Genomic DNA, 19,792 nt, shown 5'->3' with positions numbered 1-19,792 from the left:
TAAAAGCAAAATTCAACCACAGTTGCTGCTCAGAAGCACAACCTCCCCATACAATCCTTTTTACAAACGTAAAGCTGTACTATGCTTTTTGTTATTACATATTTATACAAAGGTATCCAAAAACCCCACACAGCAGTAACACTCATAATAAAAAGCTTCCAGTTATTTTCATCCAGCAGTGACATAAAATCACTTTCTGTCAGTACACAAAAGAGTAACAGGTGAGATTTTTTTTCTTCTCAATAAACAGCACTATGCACATATACAATAAGTAAATTGTATGCGCTACTCATAAGCAGTAATGACATATGGCAAGGTTTTGTTAATGAAGACACAGCGACTACAATTATATTAAGAAAATACTTTGCATCTGAGGCTAAGAGGATATTCCAAACCTGTAGAGAACTATACAATGTTCTCTTTTGTAAACATTCAACATCTTTACAGGATGTCTTTGCTGACAATGCAGTTTTCAGAGCCAAATCTAGCCAAGGACGAATAGCAAATTAGGCTTTTAATTGTTATAGAAATTAGATTAGATCTTATTTCAAAAACAAAGAATATTACACAACTCTCCATTTCAGAACATGTATCACAGGAGATGTTATTAACTTGCTACATACCGAATAACATCTTCAGGGATATTAAGCTGGTCATATTTGAGATGCTCTCTCAGGTCACTTAAATAGTTCAAATAGGTGATCTTTTTCCCAAACTTATGACTAAACAAAATAGTGGGGGGGAAATGACAAAATCAGCATAGGAGAAACATCAATGAAAGGTTTGTTTTCTATTACAGAATGTAAGTGCAAATGAAACTCAAAATTAAACTATAACTGAAGCAGCTGGAGACACAAGATGTATTTCATTTTCACATGATCAAACATACACAGTGCATTTCTGAGAGTCTGATTTGAATAAAAAAAATAACTCACTTCCATCTGAATGTTTTGCGATTTGCATAGATATGAAAAACATTAGTTTGAGAACTGCTGAATAACAGCTTTCGTATGGTGCTAGAAAACTTTTTGAAAAGGAATGTTGAACACTTTTTATGTAAACTTCTGGAAAGAATGCCACATTGCTGATAGAAAAACATGTATGTATCACTTTAATCTTGCTCTCTATTGAAAGAGAAAATAGCAGGACAGTAGATATTATCATCTAATAAATGGAAGGCTTAAATTTTCCAAGAATGACTACTGATTTTGGGCATCTCAACTTTTGGATGCTCAGCTGTAGACACCTTAAAAAGGCTTGATTTTCAAAGATGTGTTGTGAAAAATCAGGCCCCTTTAAGGAGTCATAAAATGGGACTCCCAAAATTGTGACACGAAATATTGCTAGTCAAAGTTGAAAATTTAGTCTGTAAAGGCCCATTTACTGACTCGGGTGTTCCAAGTATGATTTAAAATACAACAACACACTCTGAAATAAGCCTCTTTTTCTTTAAAACAAAATCTGTCTTGTAATAAAAATTAAAGCAAACCAACAGAAATGTGATATAAAACACACTCCTCTCTTTTCTATAAGTTACACAGACAGAGAACTGGGAGACCAATACTCTTGCAGTAACTGGCTCATTGCCGAGTCATCCAACATATATACACCAGCTCCCTCTACTGGAAGAAAGTATTAATTAAAAAAGTTAATACTGTAATTTAGAAGGTATTAATTAAAAGGAAGTGCTAGATTTTGCTAGCAGGGAAATAGTTTTGCAACATTAACAGATTTCAGCCTGAATGTGTACCATCTCATTTGGGCTTTTCAGCATGCTTTTTCCAATATGGTCTATGATTTTAACATTTTATGCAAGGCAATTAGCTAACTGTAATATAGACTACATTAAATGAAAAAGGAATGTCTTTGAGAACTCACTCTAGTAATACAGTTTTACAAAATGGGTAATTTGCAGTTCACTCACAGGCAGTCAGGAATTTTTGTTCTGTAAAACTGCTGCATCATCATTGCTGAATGAGATCATATTGTGCTATTTTTACAGTTTCATGGCTTTTACTAGTTCACCCATGGAGAACAGCACCCTTTTCCCCTTGATATGTTTTTTTGGGGTGGGGGGGAGGGGTATGCTTAGAATTATTAAATGCCCTCTTTTCCAGTCTCCCTTGGACTTTAGAAGAGATCAATCAGATTTTACTGTAGCTCAAAAAATTTCAAATAAATATTTACTTTTTCCTTAAATATATTCAAACAATTATTCTACATTTTTTCTTATTACTTTTGTTCTTTGACCTAATAAGTCACCCAGTTGCTTATAGCAAGTGCGTTGTTCATCTATGCTATACTCCTAAAATAAGTCTCAAGTGCAAACAGATATATCTGAGTTACGACATTTACATTCCATTCAGTATTTTTGTGAGAAACATTAGCAGTGACATTTTCTTGAGTTATGGCCATAACTGAGCAGAAGTTATGAAATACAAACTCTGGTATTTCTTCCCCTTTTCTTTAGTGAACTTTGGCTTGATATTGGTTTTTAAATCAAAGTATAAACTGTCAACATAAGATCACTCTGAAATAACCTGAAAGCAGAGGTACATTGAAGGGTACAGAAAATTCCTAACGCATACTATTCTGGTAAATTAATGTTATGTATACGTGGGTTTAAATTTTTAATACAACCCACTAGCAATACAGCATTAATAAAGAGAGAGAGCGCTATAGCCTGGGACTCAGACACAGACTTGCAGATGCACTTGATTTTAAATATCCTTCCCTGCATTTTATGTTACTTTAAGAACAGTGGAATCCTCCTTAAACAGAAGTGTGGGACAGTATTTGACACTTAAATAATCTGCAGCAGATAATATTCTTTCTAGCTTTTGCATTTTCTGTAGACCAAATCTTCATCTACAGAATGTATAGATACTTTCAACTTTTTGTAACCTCATTCTTGGTTTCAGGGTTGTTGTTTTTTTAAATGTTGTTCACAAATTTTATTGTAAAAGAATATTACAAAATTATAATGGCAAAAATTCAAATAAATGATTTAGATCAAAAACAAATATTGAGATACACAATGATAAAAATAAAATCAATGCAAGGATAATGCATTATGCTGAAAATTTAACCATAACAGGGGCAGAAGAAGAAACTATATTAAACAAACCCTGGTCAAAATTTTCTGATATGAATGCTTATGCTATATTAGTATTACACACATTTCAGTAGGCAGATGGATTTAAAACCATTGATCCAAGAACAATATTCATCTTATTACAGACATACTATCAAATTCAGAAGGGAGTGAATACTTGGAACAAATAACGGTCCCAAAAACTAGGAGGCCATTACCTTAAATGGATACCCACTGATGTTAGCCCACTGTAGCTCCATTAATCACCCCTCCAACCCCCATGCATTTGAAAGATTCCGGCTTCTGGCAGGAATAATTTGCAAAGGCTTGGAGGTTCAGGGAAAGTTTTGTATGGATATATTTGTGAAGGTGATTTTGTCCTTCCAAGGTGTTTGTATTACTCCCTATGTCCTAGATTCATCAAAGCATTTAGGTACATGTTTAATTTTAAGCACACGAGTAATCCCGTCTCCATTCATCAAAGCACGTCAGCACATACTTAAAGGTATAGGTAATTTATTAGTTATTATTTGTATTGTGGTAGTGCCTGGGAGCCTCAATGAGGGATCACAGGACCCCATCTTGTTAGCAGCTGTACAAACACAAAGACAGCTCCTACCCCAAAGAGTTTACAATCTAGCTATGTGCTTCAGTCACAGTTACTTCAATGCACGTTTAAGTGCTTTGATGAATAAGCATGGACGTAAGCATGTCCTTAAAGTGAAGCACATGCTGAAGTGCTTTGCTGAATCAAGACCTCTGCATCTTCATGGAAAAGGGAAAAAAAATCCCAAACTATTTTTACATACCACTCTGATTCCCTCTTAAAATATATTACATTAAGCCACACTTTAAATATTGTCTGGTATCTTACTTGAGCAGTGTATTTTTAAAAATACTTATTAAAAAACAAACTGTCCCCTAACTTATATCGGAAACTCTCTTTAATGAAATCACCTATACCTTATGAGAGGTTTAAAAATGTTCCACAGAATTTTTATGAAGTTGGTTGGATGTACAACATAGAGTGCTTTAAGATTTTTCTTATACCTGTGAAAAGAAAATTAAATTGTTAGAAGACTTTTAATATCATATGCTGTAGCATAAAGTAGCTGCAATTGAATGAAAAGGTTTTATTACTGGAACATTAAATATATTCCTTTCAAGTACACTAAAAAAAAAAAAAATCTAATTCAGAGGAAATTGAGTGTAAAATGAAAAAAGGAGCTGGTCAGTCCTGATGGCAAAAAAGTAGGCCAAGATTACACTACTACATTGCTAAGCAATGTCTAGGTTGTTTTGTGGATTTAATAATGGTGGTGGTGGGGAGCATCATTTAAATGATAAAAAGAGCTTCTTGAAAGTTCCAGTGAAAGAAATAAGTATTTTACTTCATTTTCCATTCTTTTCTATCATTGAGTTTCATACTGAGGAAAATTTTTATTCTTTCAGAATTAAAACCTACATCCATTCATTTATTTCTTTTGCTCTGTTTGCTTTGGTTTGTTAGTAATTACTAAAGATATTTGGGGCAGATCACCAGCTACTGTAAACTGATATCGTTCATCCGAAGCCAATGGCACTATGCAGATTTACATCAGCTGAGTCCCGGCTCCAGTGTGTTTAAAACAAAATCTCTCTTTCCCCCATAATCCTGATTGATCCTGCAGTGACGTATTTGATGTCATAAATAAAGGATCATAGTAGGGCTAAGCAGGAAGGGAAACTAGGCTGCATGAAGGAATAAGATCTTATATCAAAGGAGATACAGAAAATGAAAGGCCAAGTACATTGGTTTGTATATAAATTGCTGCTTTTCTCTTTTAAGTTTTCCCCAATAGGGAAGGTCCCTCTTGAATGCTGACCATTAAAGGATCATCAGTAACATATTCCACTGATCAAGAATTGCTAAAGCCACCTTTGCACAACAGCTTATATATTTAGAGGTGGGTAGGAGGAACCAAGCACTTAAAGCAGTTTCTTCTTTTTTATTTTAATTGCACCCAAGTGGTTTTGAGTGGGGGGGGGGGAACAGTATTGTTTTTATAAAGCCAGCATCAAACAAAGTTTGGAACTGTGCACCTGGGAACACTTTGAATAATAAAAAGCAGTTGTTTTATTGAGTAGAAGTTCATATTTTGATTCTATTTTATACCTGGAGGTAACAGGTGGACCCATTTCTTTTGTGAAAAGCTACATATTTATATTCTTATTCTTCTTCACCTATGTAGCACAATTACACCCCTCAAAGACTTCTTTGACCTGTGTTGTAAATAACTTATTTGAAATTCTTCCTTTGAAACCCATCTATGTTGACTATTTTTATTTGTTACTCACGCCAATTGGGGGAGAGAGGAGTACAGGGGACAAAATTTAGTGCAAAAAGTACACAGGGTATTTGTTTAGTTTTTCCTTTAGATAGCACAACTGAACATGAATATTGGGCTGTGAATATTGCTGTGAGCTTCCCAATATCAATGTGCTAAGAATTCCAACTGTGATTCAAATAAGGGATGTAAGGTTGCCTGCTTTTGCCCAATTACCCACTCTCATCTGGTTCCCTTTAATTCTCTAGGTTTCTGGCTGGTGAGGAGGATGGAGAGAATGGGTTTGGGCAGAAATGAAGGCCACACTGTGTGAATAAGATGCGCACACTTCAGAAGCCCCTCTGTTGCTTCTCCCCCATATGGTGACTGTGAATTTGGCATGGCTTTGTGTAAAGAGAGTGTGTGACAGGACAGGCTTACAATTTCATATGGTCATTCCTTTACAGGAAGGGACCCCAGCACAGCAAAGATCACTGTTATATTATGTTCACTATGTATAAGTCCCTCTCCAGTCTCAAAACCAATGACTATCTTGCACTCACCATTCTGAGAAATCTACCAGCAAAAGAAAACTCCCTCAGTCTGCCACTGAGCTGAGAGTGATATGTGACGACAGCAGTTGGACGTTTCAGATAACAACATCGCTCTCCATATTTGATGGCTGCTAGGCAAAATTTTACTTTTTGTGTGGTGGGTATTTAATGTTTCAGTTTTTAGTGTATGAAATTCAAAAGGGTGGTAGATTGGGTGTTGATCTCAGCCTCTTGAATATGCAAAATTGGGCTGTGACTCTCATGAGAACAGGATCTGCCATGAGATGTCTGGTAATTTTTCTCCCTTTGGTCAGGTTACAAATACACCTCTACCCTGATATAACGCTGTCCTCGGGAGCCAAAAAAATCTTACCGCGTTATAGGTGAAACTGCGTTATATCAAACTTGCTTTGATCCGCCGGAGTGCGCAGCACACCCCCCCCCCCCCTCCGGAGCACTGCTTTACCACGTTATATACTAATTCATGTTATATCGGGGTAGAGGTTTACCACCAGAATAGTCTTTCTTGTGGTTATTTTGGTAGATTTGTTTCTAATCCCTTCCACAATCAGAAAGCTCAGAGGCGTGTGAAAAATATAAAACAATAGTGCTACTTCTGATAGTGGGAGTAAGGGGAAAAGGGTGGTGTTTGCGTGTGTGTTTATTTTCTCTCACTTTGCCCTCTAGTTGTTTGCTCAGAGCAGAGAGATTGTAAAAGATGAACTGCTGCCAGTTGGGTCACTTTTAGCTCCACTGCTAGAAGCCTGTGTTTTTGGAACAGACACATCAGGGGTTCTGTCCTGGCTCCCAGGTCTGCAATGCCATTTATCTAGCAATTGTGGACTACATAGTAAAACATAAAGCGAAGGAACTACGGCCTTTGTTATGAAGGAGATCAGAACAGATTATCATCATGGTCCCTTCTGACCTTAAAATCGATGTAGTGAAATGCATTCTGGGCCAGAATTTCAGAAACTGGCCTCCATTTTTCCTACCTCCAGTTTAGTCCTGGAACTATTTAAGGTATGAGCTGCTATATCACAACTGTGAGATAATCACAAATAACCAATGTCGAAGTGTTGCAAACATCTTTTTAAATATGCCACAGAATGGCTGGGCCTCCTTATTATGGGTCTGCAGGATTTTTACACCCTGGATAATGTTTCCAATACCTAGAATGTTCACTGTTAATCATTTCTGCATGGTTAGGATGACCATATTTCCCTATGCTGAATACGGGACACCTGGTAAAATTACTCGTATTCAAGCAAGTTCAATGGCAATCAATCAGAACTATGCAGTACAAATGTTCAAATTAACATCACTTTGAGTGAGTCCCTGTTAAAAAGAAATACTGTGTAGTTGGAGTCTATTATTTACTTCATATCTTTAAGGCTTTAGGGTTCACATGGAGAGGGGTGAGACACACACACTCGTACCCCCCACAGACACACATGAGGAGAGGTGACACACACACAGTCCTGTATACCTCTCTCACGGGGGGGTGACCAACCAACCCGACCCTCCCTGCCTGGCACTCTCTGCCCTCCATGCCTGGCTGGGCCCCCGGGACAGACCCGCCTCTCCTGGTACCTGGTGCCGCATCTTCCCGAGACAACACGTGCAGGGGTGGGGGTAACGCAGGGTCACATGCCCCCCAGATTTCTGCCAGGGTTCACATCAGAATGTGGCTAGCAGCAGCCTGTTGTCACTGTGTGGCAGGGAAGGGACAGAAGCTGCTTCCAGCTGCAGGGGAGGTGTGGGGGGAAGGTATGACCTGGCCCGTTTCTTTGCAGAACTCATCTCTTCTTCTTCCTCTACCCACCGCCCCGGGGCTGGAAGCAGCTTGTCCCTCCCTGCCTGCACAGTGTCAAAAGGCAGCTAACATCTCCAGGCTGCTGCTGGCCATAGACATAACCCAACCACCTCCTGTCCCCTGGCTACCGAGCAGGCAGGAAGGGGTTAAGCCCTAAGGATGCATTGTGCACCAGGGCCCAGGGAACCTGACTGCAGGGGCTTCAGTGAACCCAGTCCGAGAGGTGGCTCAACAGGGGAGGGTGCCTAGAGGACAAAGCAGCCCCGTGCTCCCTGGGGGCAGGACCAAGGGGGTGATGAAGATGGTGCTAAGCCCCTGCCCAGGAGGTTGCTGTGGAGTCTGCAGGTTCAGAGCGTGAACAGGCTGGAAATCCTTTCCCCCCCAACACCAGAGCTTAGTTGAGGGGTGGAGAGGCTTCCCCATGCCAGCACCGTGCGGAGGTTTGGTACAAGCAGGGCTTGGCTCTTCCTGGCCAGCGCCCCGTGCCAGAAGTTCTTGGGCTTTCCCATGGCATTGGCCCAGCCAGAGGCAGTGGGGAAGGAAGGAACCATAGTCTTAACTAGGCTGATGTGAGCTGAGCGCTCTGACCAGGGGCTGGGTCTCTGCCCAGCACTGGGAGCGGGACATGCCCCATGGGCGGGGGGGGGGAGATATGGAGGAACAGCGGGGCTGGGGAGCGGGGGGGATGAAATTGCCTAAGGAGGTTGTGGAATCTCCATCTCTGGAGATATTTAAGAGTAGGTTAGATAAATGTCTATCAGGGATGGTCTAGACAGTATTTGGTCCTGTCATGCGGGCAGGGGACTGGACTCGATGAGCTCTCGAAGTCCCTTCCAGTCCTAGAATCTATGAATCTATGAAGGGGCAAGGCCTGGAGAGGACGGTGAGGGGGCCCGCACCAGCCACTGCAGCATACAGCCAGCACCAGCCAGAAACGGGACGGGGGGGCAGTGCCCTGCTGGCTGAGAGCCGGCATGCAGCAGGGGCTGTGCTGACAGACCAGCATGGGGACCGGCCAGCCCTGCACTCATCTTCATCATCGGCCACTGGACCCCCCAACTCAGCGCTGATGGGCAGGTGGCTGGCGAACAGGGATCTGGACAGCACCAGAACCCACCATTACTGATGGCGAGGGGAGACAGAAAATATGGGACAATTTGCCCATTTTTAAGAAAAAGTCGGGACACTTTTCCAGGAGGACTTAAATACTGGACTGTCCCTTTAAAAATGGGACATCTGGTCACCCTATGCATGGTAGAAATTTCTAATCTAATCTACAGTAATGGACATTAATTCTTTGATCTCAATAGCAAAGAAAGACCAAAAGGTAGACCTCTAGCTTGTTGGGTCTTCATGAAGAATATGCCTCCTTCCTGGAAGTTAAGCAGGATGCAATAGTTGGATCCTACCCACAGAAAGGGCAGACACAGAATATTTGGAGAACATACTTCCTGTCAAATTCTTTGTAGGCACTTTGCAGCCAGTTCAGAGAGGGTTTATTCCGACTGTTCAGGCCATAGTGAAAGTAGACAAGGGTGTAATCATTCTCCACATACTGGTCGAGTGTATACCTCAAGTATCTGAGAAGAGAGGCAATATTTTAGTATTAAAAAGTGATATCTAATGTATTTTTATGGATTTATACACTGAAAAGTGTCCAAAGGACCAAAATCACTATTTTTGCCCAGCATGCCAAAGTTTGTAAATTCATGTTCATGATCAATATTAATACACGCATTCATTATGTATCATGATGCCAGTGATTTCATGTTCAAGGGGAAAATGTTTCACATTAAAAGAACGTGTCTAGTCAAGAGTTACAAAGATTGCAGTGCTGACAGGCAATCAAATGATGAAAAACCTGGGCACGCTTTCTGAAAATAATGAAGAAGCCATACAATAATTGAGTGGGGCTCTCCTGTGTTCTCATCTTTCTGAATTCCTATTTTCTGAATAAATATTGGCATTAACACTTGTCAAGAAATGGTGAAAAGTGAAATTTTGTGAATTTTTTTTTTGTCAATTTCAAATGTTTTGAAAAATTGTAACCAGCTCTAATTACTGTAGCTGGCATCAGATACTTCCTTCTTCCTTAAATTAGTCTGGCTTTCTTTTGTAGGGATTTCATTATCAGATCCCTATGTGTTAAAATAATTTAAGGAAATGCACTTAAGTAATCCCATCTTGAAATAATATTGCGTGTTTATATAAGCAGGTTTCTTTGTATTGATTCTTTTATGGTATAGTTTAAGGTACTTTTCTTTTTCCTTTGTTGTACAATTGAGAATAGGACAAGGCGTTTTTTTCCCCACAGCTGAATTATTCAAATAAGGCAACAATGCCACTTGAGTAGTACCATCTCAACTCACCTCTCTCTGAACCAGATTTTAATTTACCCGTGTTATTACATTATCAATTCTTGCTTATTATTCTGTGGCATAGTCTTAACAACTTTTCTTAATTGCATGTAGGCACTTTTCATTTAATAAAATGTGGTTCCACGTGGCACTTGTTAGGCTGGTGGGAGTCTGCACGTTCTGAACTCACTGTGACTGTTACCTATGCCAGGGATCAGCAACCTTTGGCACGCAGTCCGCCATGGTAAGCCCCCTGGTGGACCGGGTCGGTTTGTTTATTTGCCCGCGCCGCTTCCCGCAGCCCCTATTGGCCTGGAGCGGTGAACCGCGGACAGTGGGAGCCGCCATCGGCCGAACCTGCGGACGCGGCAAGTAAACAAACCGGCCTGGCCTGCCAGCGTGTTTACCCTGGCGGGCCACGTGCCAAAGGTTGCCGATCCCTGACCTATGCAAATGCATTTAACTTTATTGTTCTCTTCTCCTTTCCTTTATTGTTCTCTCTCCATCTTCTACTCCCTTGTTTATTGCTTATTTTCCATTCCTTATTGTAAACGTCTTAGACTGTGAACTATCTGGGACAAGGACTGTCTTTGCGTTACTTGTTTGTACAGGGGTCTTGATCCCTGGCTAGGGCTTTTGAATGGCAATCATGACAATAATCATTCAGAAGGAAGTACAAAAAATGGAAGTTTCTGGAAATAAAGGTACAGTATCCCCAAACATACCCTTGTGCCCAGGCAATCTATTGAGCCTCCTTGCCTTATATAATTCCCTGGCGTACTATAGCTAAAATGCAGTACTTCTGAGAATAATGGAGCAGAGTTTCAGCAAGTGCAAATTACTACAGCTCATGGATCTATGACAATTTATGTCAGCTGAGCTCTGCCCCCTGTTTCTACACAGCCAATTGCCATTTCCAAACCTGCAATACTATCCATAGAAGCATTACTTACTAGGACAGTATTTCCAAGAATGACAGTGAAAACGCTGCCACACCAAATCCATTCCAACATGGTTTCATTTGCAAAATATCTGCCATGCTGGCCCCAGTCTGAACAGTTTTTCCTCAAACCTTGCTTGGTCTGATCCTAGAAAGGAAAGATGGTCCAGTGCTGGCTTGGGACTCAGAAGATCTGGGTTCAATTCCCTGCTCTACCATAAACTTCCTATTTGACCTTGGGCAAACCATGTAGCTGCTCTGTGCCTCAGCTTCCCATCTGTAACACTGGGATAATAGATAGATCCTGGTCTAATCCCAAACTAGGTCCTCCAGATTGCAGCATTTTATCTCTGTTATCGTGCTACAACCAACCTTTAAAAAGGATGTTGTGAAAAGGAATATTCATTTACAACAGCTTGAACCAAGAAAAACCAACACCATTATAAGATGAGATAATGAAATACTAAGCTTAATTAAATACTTAGCTCATTAAATGTTAGTAATTAATGTGAATCATCTAAAGATCAAAAGCAAAAAGCATTGTAGTATAAACAATGAAACAGCATTCCTACTAAATGTTTTTTGAGAAGCAAAAACGAAATAAAAACAGCTTTTGCTGTTCCTGCAGCTGGTTAAATACCATGAAAAGTATTTGGCAAATATAATATTCAATAAATATTAATTATCAAATAATAAGTTTGAAAAGTACTAAAAATATTTTAATTTTCTATTTGTTTGTCTCTCAAAATAAGTTACATCAGAAAAATCCACTAAGAGTTGATTAATAACATAACTACAATACACATAAAAACCTTCTGTTTCTGATTAAGTTGCTGGGGCTTGGTTTCCAAGATAGTTTCTCCCCTGATTCAGAGGCTTAGTATTCAGGCTAGCACGTGTTAGACACTTTTTTCATACTCGACAAAAAAAGCCCATTTACCTACAAATGAACTCATGAGACACCCCATTTAAAATTTTAAGCAGTGTAAACTGGAGAGAGAGAGAAGGTGAAATGAGAGAAACTTACTCTAGTAGTCTGCTGTGATTGAGCTGATGGGAAGGGGGCATACGACAGCAACTGAAAGTAATCACCCTCCTCCCAGAATTGTCATCACCTGGTAAACAAACACAGTCAGTAAAGACATTTATATAGCTCATTTCATATGCAGAAGGATATTGAAACGAGATACGGATATGAAGCAAAACCTTGGATCTGCACACCTACAAATTCTGAAAAAGACCTGAACTTTGTAAGTCCCATCTCCACTCCAGACATATTGCGAACTTTGCCATCAATTGACAAATTATACACAAGAATTCCTTTACTCTCCACTGGAGTGAGTTGAAGAAGTTGTTCAGCAGTGTACATAGGACACTGGGGACAGAAGCAAAGAATGCCATATTCAAATGGAGGTGAGAGCATTGAGTTCCTTTCCGGAGGCACTCAACCCCCTGCAGAATTAAGTCCAGGAAGATTAAGGGCCTGCTTTTCAGACTGGCCTTAACTTGGCTTCCCTTTCCCCATCCACATGGAGGCAAAACTGTTTAAACATGTTATGTCTATCTTTTGCCATTTATAATGGCTGTAACTTTTATATTTGTACTACTAAGGGAAAGGATAACTAATAGGTCATTCAGTTGCTACCCGCGGACTTGGGAGTCCTTGGTTCAATTTCCTCCTTTACCATAGATTTCCTATGTGACCATGGGTAAGTCACTTAGGGTATGTTCACACTAAATAGTAAACCTGAGTCTGTGGAACCCACACCTGCAGACTGGTGTTTCCAAGTTCGTGCTTGAGTGTCCACACTGCAGGATAAACCCAGGCCTCCCAACTGTACTGATGTGTCCAAACTCCACTGTGCAGACTCGAATCAGAGCTTCTGCTTCTGGAAGTGTATCCCAGGGTTCCTTGCCAGCTGCACCTGCTCTAGGGCTTGGTTTGTAGTGGATTGTGGGAGAACTTGTCTATGCATCCCACGTGACTTGACCAGAAATGGTTTGAGCCCCAAGCCATTTTGTGTCCACACGCTCCCATCATCCTGATCCAGTGGAGGAACTTCTCCAGATCACGCTGTCAGTCCTATTTTGGGACTCAGACAGAGCATCTGTGATATGCTGGTGGATATTTTGTCAATTGTTTTTGACCTGCCAAACACACTGTGATGGGTTTGGTCACAGAGACCCCCTTGGGACTGTCACCTGATGTGCTAAAACTACCTCTGAGCCTGTTTTCCCTGTGAGCTTGGAACTCCAGAACCCTGTCTTGTTGAGCCAGACACTCAAGCCTGCTGCAACACAGACCCAGGGTCTGAACCAGGTCCCCAAAGCTGCAAGCTTTAACTGAAAACCACTCAGCAGGTACTCCTGTCTCCAGCATCCAGACACCCAGCTCCCAATGGGAACCAAACCCGAAATACATCTGTTTTACTCTGTATAAAGCTTATACGGGGTAAACTCATAAATTGTCTGCCCTCTATAACACTGATAGAGAGAGATGCACAGCTGTTTGCTCCCCCAGGTATTAATCACTTACTCTGGGTTCAATAATAAACAAAAGCAATTTTATTAAGAATAAAAAGTAGGATTTAAATGGGTCCAAGTAATAACAGACAGAACAAAGTAAGTTACCAAGGAAAATAAAATAAAACATGCAAGTCTAAGCCTACTACATTAAGAAACTGCATACAGGTAAATCTCACCCTCAGAGATGTTCCAATAAGCTTCTTTCACAGACTATACTCCTTCTTAGTCTGGGCCCAATCCTTTCTCCTGGTACAGTCCTTGTTAGTTCCAGCTCAAGTGGTAACTAGGGGATTTCTCATGACTGCAGCCCCCTTTGTTCTGTTCCACCCCCTTTTATAGCTTTGGCACAAGGCAGGAATCCTTTGTCTCTCTCTGGGTTCCCACCCTTCCTTATAAATGGAAAAGCACCGGGTTTAAGATGGATTCCAGTACCAGGTGACATGATCACATGTCACTGTAAGACCTCATTCTCCATTCTTTCAGGGTTGGCCTGCATGTACCCGAGTAAACAGAGCCATTTACTACCAATTGTCCTGATTAATGGGAGCCATCAAGATTTCAAGCCATTATTAATGGCCCACACTTTGTATAGTTACAATAGGACTTTAGAGTAATACTTCATATTTCTAGCTTCAGACACAAGAAAGATACATACATGCAAACACACTCAGTAGATTAGAAGCTTTGTAATGATACCTTACAAGAGACCTTTTGCATGAAGCATATTCCAGTTACATTATATTCACACTCATTAGCATATTTCCATAAAACATATGGAGTGCAACGTCACACACACCTCTTGGAAGGGGATACTAACCTGCCAACTGTGACCCAGCTGATGCTGCTCAGACCTGTTGCCACAACTGCAGATTCCCCCCAAACCAGGGCTTCTGCAGCAGGGCCACAAGTGCAGACCGCGAGATTGGATCATCATGTGGACCTGGGATGAACAGCAGTGGCTCCAAAACTTTCACATGAAAAAGCAGGTATTCCTGGGGGGGTTGTGAACAGCATGTCCTAACCCACAACACAGTGCCACAACACACATGAGGATCCATGTGGTGGTCCAGAAGCAGGTCACCATACCCATCTAGAAGCGGGCTACCCCAGACTGCTACAGGTCTGTTGCTAACCTGTTTGGAGTTGGCAAGTCAACTGTGGGGGTTGTTGCAGTGAAGGTTCATGAGATGATCAGCACTGGGATGTGCCCAAAGATGGTGGGCATTAAAAGTGTGCCTGAAATAACTGCTAGGTTTGAGAGAATGTGCTTTCCAAACTGCGCTGGGGCTATCAATGGGACTCATTTGCCCGTAGTTTACCCTCTTTAAGGAACACGAGTACGTAAACTGCAAAAGACACTACTCCATCATTATGCAGGCCCTGGTCGACCACAGAGGCAGATCACCAGCCACAATGGATGAAAAATTGTGGTAAAAATTAACAAGCACCCTGTTAACAAGCATGGAGATGAAGTACAGCCTCCTTACAAGCACCCTGAGCCTATGCACAGACATGACTGACTGCCAGCCATTGGGACACCTAACACAAACAGGCAGCCACCCTCGGCTGTAATTTGGACTCAGATTTCAGCCACCCCTGGACCAAATATAGACCCTGATTTTGTTTGGACTCATCACAGATAGCTTTATTTTTTTTTTTATACCCAGCGTACAGGCTGTCTGGGACAGTGCAAGTGTGGCTGATTTATAAGGTACATTGTATTGCCAGGGAGGGGGTATTGTAACATACTATACCTTGGGAGAGCATCTTGTAACCCCCATATTCCTCATCTGTATATAATTGTGATATTGCATATAAAGCAAGCCATGTGAGGTATCAGGGAAAAGGTTGATCAGCTGAAAGTCACTGTTCTATCTAAATATGTATATCTTTAGTGCATATGAACTTATGAGATTGTGTTGTATGGTTGTCACTAAAACATGCTGTAAGTTGTGGAATCAGCCACATATTAGGTCCCCAGAGACAACAGCAAGGAAAGTAACCAACACCTGGGTGGGGTGTCAACCAACCATTACCCAGCAAGGGAGCTACAATTCAATGACTCACCTGCATAAGGCCACACCAGGGGAATTGCTCAACCTTGCCTGGGGACTCAGCAGTGCCCCCCAGACATGCCTGGACTTGTGTTCTCCAAGCACATGGACTAAGGGTATAAAACGGAACACAGTGGCCACATGCTTGGCTTTTCTCCTTCCCCCACCTATGCTGCAAACAACAAAGACACTCAGAAGCCTGAAGACTCAAAGAGAGGGTACTGGCCCAGGTTTAAGGGACAAACCTGTATATTAAGGACTGCAATATCCAGTGGGATGAAAAAAATCTTAATCTAGATGTTGCCCAGTCTAATAGGGTTGAGAGTTTAGACTGCGTACTTATATTTTATTTTGGTAACTATGACTTTTTGCCTATCACTTATAATCATGTAAAATCCAACTTTTGTAGTCAATAAATTTGTTTTAATATTTATCTTTATCAGTGAGTTTGCCTGAAGTGTTTGGTAAATCTGCTCAGATTTGCAAAGGCTAGTATATATCCACTTTCCATTTATGAAGTGATGAACCAATTAATAAATGTGCACTGCTCATCTTGAGCAGTGCAAGACAGTATATTCCTGAGGTACAAGGCTGGGAGCTGGGGAGATTTGGCTGGTGCCATTCTTGGTGTGATTCATGAGTGGCTCTGGGAGCATTCATGCAATCTAGCTGGGTGTGGGGCTCCACATGTTGTTGTGCTGAGTGATAACAGTGCCTGGAGGGGTTTGCGGCTTGTCTCTAGCAAAGCTAGGCTGGAGAGTTAAGGGGTCACAGTGATCCCACAGTCCCAGACTGCACCCTGGGATCCCGTCAGAGGTATGTAAAGCCTTGTCTACACTACACAGTTTTGTTGACAAAAGCCAGCTTTTTGTCAACAAAACAGCAGTGTACACACTGAAATTTGCCTACACTGAAATGCTCTTCCCACCAATGTAGCTCCCCTGCTATGCTGACATAATAAAACCACCTCAACAAGAGGCATAGGGCTTATGTTGGTATAGTTAGGGCGACATTCAGGTGCTTCTTCTGCTACTGGTTCTGCTGCGGGCTCCTCCGCAGGTCTGTCCCCAAACAGGAACTGGGTGTGAATTTTTGGGATGGAACAGCTGAGAAACACAGGCCGGGGGTTTGCAGGAGAGTGCTGGCAGACTCTCCAGACCTAAATCTGGCAACCCAAATTGAGCTGCATCTACAGTGCAAAATCCTTGGTCTTGGAGCCGCATCACAGTGGAGCTAGGGCTTGGACCCAGACCTCTGGCTGAGCCTGTAGGCCCAAATCCTGAGATCTTTCTGGCCTGACTGATGTGTATGTGGATGGTAGGTGTCAGACCTGAGTCAGAGTCCAGATTTACCATTAGAATCAGATTCTTAAGATGCAGATAGGCACCGAGTGGGACTTTCAAAAGGGAGTTAGGTGCCTAGGTGCTATCTGCATCTTTAGGTACCCAATATGCCTTTAAAAATGTGGCCCTTAGTCTCTCTGTGCCTCAGTTATAGCAGTAATAGCACTGCCCTATCTCACAAGGGGGTTGGGAGGATAAATATATTAAAGACTGTGCGGTGCTCAGATACTATGGTAATGGGGGCTATATAGCAACAATGGGAAGACATTTCTCTTAAATTAACTGGGATGCTCTGCATTATTTTAATGGGCCTAATTCACATATGACCCTGCCTAAACTCAAGCTTCAAAGTAAATTACACTTAGGTCCTGGTCCTATTCCCACTGAAGTCTCAAGAAAGTTTGGATTTGATGTCGTGGGAGCAGAATAAATAAATGGTATTCTTCATTACCAGTTTCTTGCAAACAATCATCTGATAAATGGTTGGTAATGAGCAAGCCGAAGAAAAGGAAGAAAGAGTGAAGGGAAGGAAACGGGTGAAACTGGTAAACAAAATGAATTAGTGAATAAATACTTAAATCTTCTGAAAAGCTAGGAGCATATAGCTTGAGACTATTCTCAGGCTGTTCTAACTTGTGCAACTGATGCTAATCCAGAGCAGAAGCACTAAGCTAATGATCATCTTAGCAACACAGCCATATAAATTTTACATGGATGAATAATGTCGTTAATCTATTAGGTACTAACACACTTTCAATCAACATAAGACAAGCAATTCCTTTTGTAGTGAATGGTTTTGTATTGTTAAATTAAAAAAACACTGTGTATTTCTTTTGTCCAACACATGGACATTTTCATAATCTACGTATGTTTGGATTTCCCTGTATATATTCTACCATACCTCAGAGATCTGCTGCAGAAGAGTACCTTGTTTCAAACCCATCCCATTATGTTGGGGGAGGGGAAATTAATATTTAATGGAATTTTCATGTAAAAAAAAATCCTGTTTAAAATACTAAATAGAATATTCACGTACTACTTCAGAAAGAAGAAGGCAATGAACAATTGGTGCATGCACTGAGGTAATCAGTAGTCTGTTTATAAAACAGGTCACTATTTTATTTCCTGGGGGGACTTGTTAAGTGCCTTTCATCTGAAATTCTCAGAGCACTTACAAAGGCATTCAAATCTGACAAATAAGCATTAAAATTAATGATAAACAAACATGAAATTGCAAACATTACAAAAGGACTTTTCTTCCCTAAATCCTGACACTATTTGACCTATTTGTTCATGTCTGACAGATATGTTACTATATAGCATTCATATAATACAGGCACATAAAACAGACATGATATTGGATTAGCAGAAGTAGGTGCACTATGAGGGGTTTCTACACCTTCCTTTGGGCATTCAGTATTAGCTAGCGTTGGAAACAGGTAGAACAGTTTCTTTGTCAGATAAGATCACCTCCATGAACAACAGAACTCTATGCCTGGTTTCCAGTTAAGGTAATAAGGTCTCTTATTGTTACTTTTGAACTCCTGCCTGTATTTGATCACCTGCACTAAAGGCTAGAATACCCATCACCTACCGTTTATACAGAGTTTATAATCCATAACTTTACAAAGGAAGTAGGTACTATTATCCCAATTTTACTGATGGGAAAACTGAGGTGAAGTGACTTGCCCAAAGTTACCTAGCAGGCCTGTAGCAAATCCTTCTCTCATGAGTCCCAAACCATAAGCCCTGGTCCACCACCCCACTGCTCACTGGTAGAAGGCACAGTTACCTTACAATCAGAAAAAATGACTGGGACTCATGACACTTGGATTCTATTTCCAGCTCTGCCCTGATTTAACTGTGTGATCTTGAGTATATTACCCACTCTGTGCATCAATTTCTCCATTTGCATTAAGGGTATAATAATAAATAATAATAATAATAATACCAACTTCACAGGAATGTTGAGACACAGAAAAACTCCTGGTTTTTTTCCCATACAAGTCTAATTTGATCATAAAATTTTGAAGAAAACAACCATTGTTTAAAAATTAATGGCTGACCAAAACAAAAGTGGAGCTCCACTGGTATGACTGAGAGGAGACTGCTGGCCAGATGTTCTGTGTGAGAACCTTGCAGCTTGGAATTTACTACCCCATTCAGTCTGAAATAGCTTGACTTGGATGACCTCACGTTTTCCCCCCGCACATTTGAAAACTGGGGTTTGGAGTGGCAGGGAATTGTAATTGTAAGGGTGGAGAAGAGTTCAAGAAGGAGTGGGGTTTGTGATAGGTTCTTAAATTTCTGTATTTAGGATGTATTTTTATATTGTGTCAAGGATACCTACAGATAGGCCTTTATTTTAACATTTATAGAATTTAAAATACATAAATAAAGTAAAAGTTACGCCGTGGAGGCTGCATTTTCCTGCTAAATTGACAAGAAGAAAATTAGAAGAGAAGGATGCTCATTCTGTATGGAAATCAATGCAAAAAGAAGTGCAAGCTGAACAATACCCCTTGATGCATCAATATATTTTGAAGTATTTTCAGGTCAGAGTGGTTTTGTTTTAACTCAACTTATTTTTCTTTATTTCATGGACTGATGGCGTGCAGGAATTTCAGATGAAAATGGAAAACCTGCTCAACTTTCCTTGAAAAATGGTGCTTCTTGCATCTGTCGCCATTCCCCTTCTCCAGATGAGACCATTTGTATTCACTGAAGAAATATGAGTCATGCAGGTGCGCCTGTGCCCAGGGCTGGCTCCAGGCACCAGGCAACCAAGCACATGCTTGGGGC

General features: G+C 41.0%; 1 protein-coding gene across 3 annotated transcripts in view; it reads right to left on the bottom strand.

Annotated features, from left to right (window-relative positions):
* Positions 1-19,792, bottom strand: part of LOC112109791 (proline-rich protein 5) — a 423,972-nt gene that overhangs the window by 46,491 nt on the left and 357,689 nt on the right. For all 3 annotated transcript variants that reach the window (XM_026652268.2, XM_029911678.1, XM_024204427.1), the window contains 4 exons: positions 12,095-12,182; positions 9,219-9,350; positions 4,058-4,144; positions 624-722 (listed from right to left, as the gene is read on the bottom strand). In XM_026652268.2, coding sequence (XP_026508053.1) covers positions 624-722; positions 4,058-4,144; positions 9,219-9,350; positions 12,095-12,182 — 406 coding nt within the window. The remainder of the gene's footprint in view (positions 1-623; positions 723-4,057; positions 4,145-9,218; positions 9,351-12,094; positions 12,183-19,792) is intronic.

Source organism: Terrapene carolina, unplaced genomic scaffold (assembly GCF_002925995.2).
Source record: "Terrapene carolina triunguis isolate 2854851 unplaced genomic scaffold, T_m_triunguis-2.0 Scaffold112, whole genome shotgun sequence".
NCBI classification, from domain to species: Eukaryota; Metazoa; Chordata; order Testudines; family Emydidae; genus Terrapene; species Terrapene triunguis.
This window is presented reverse-complemented; position numbering and strand designations above follow the sequence as displayed.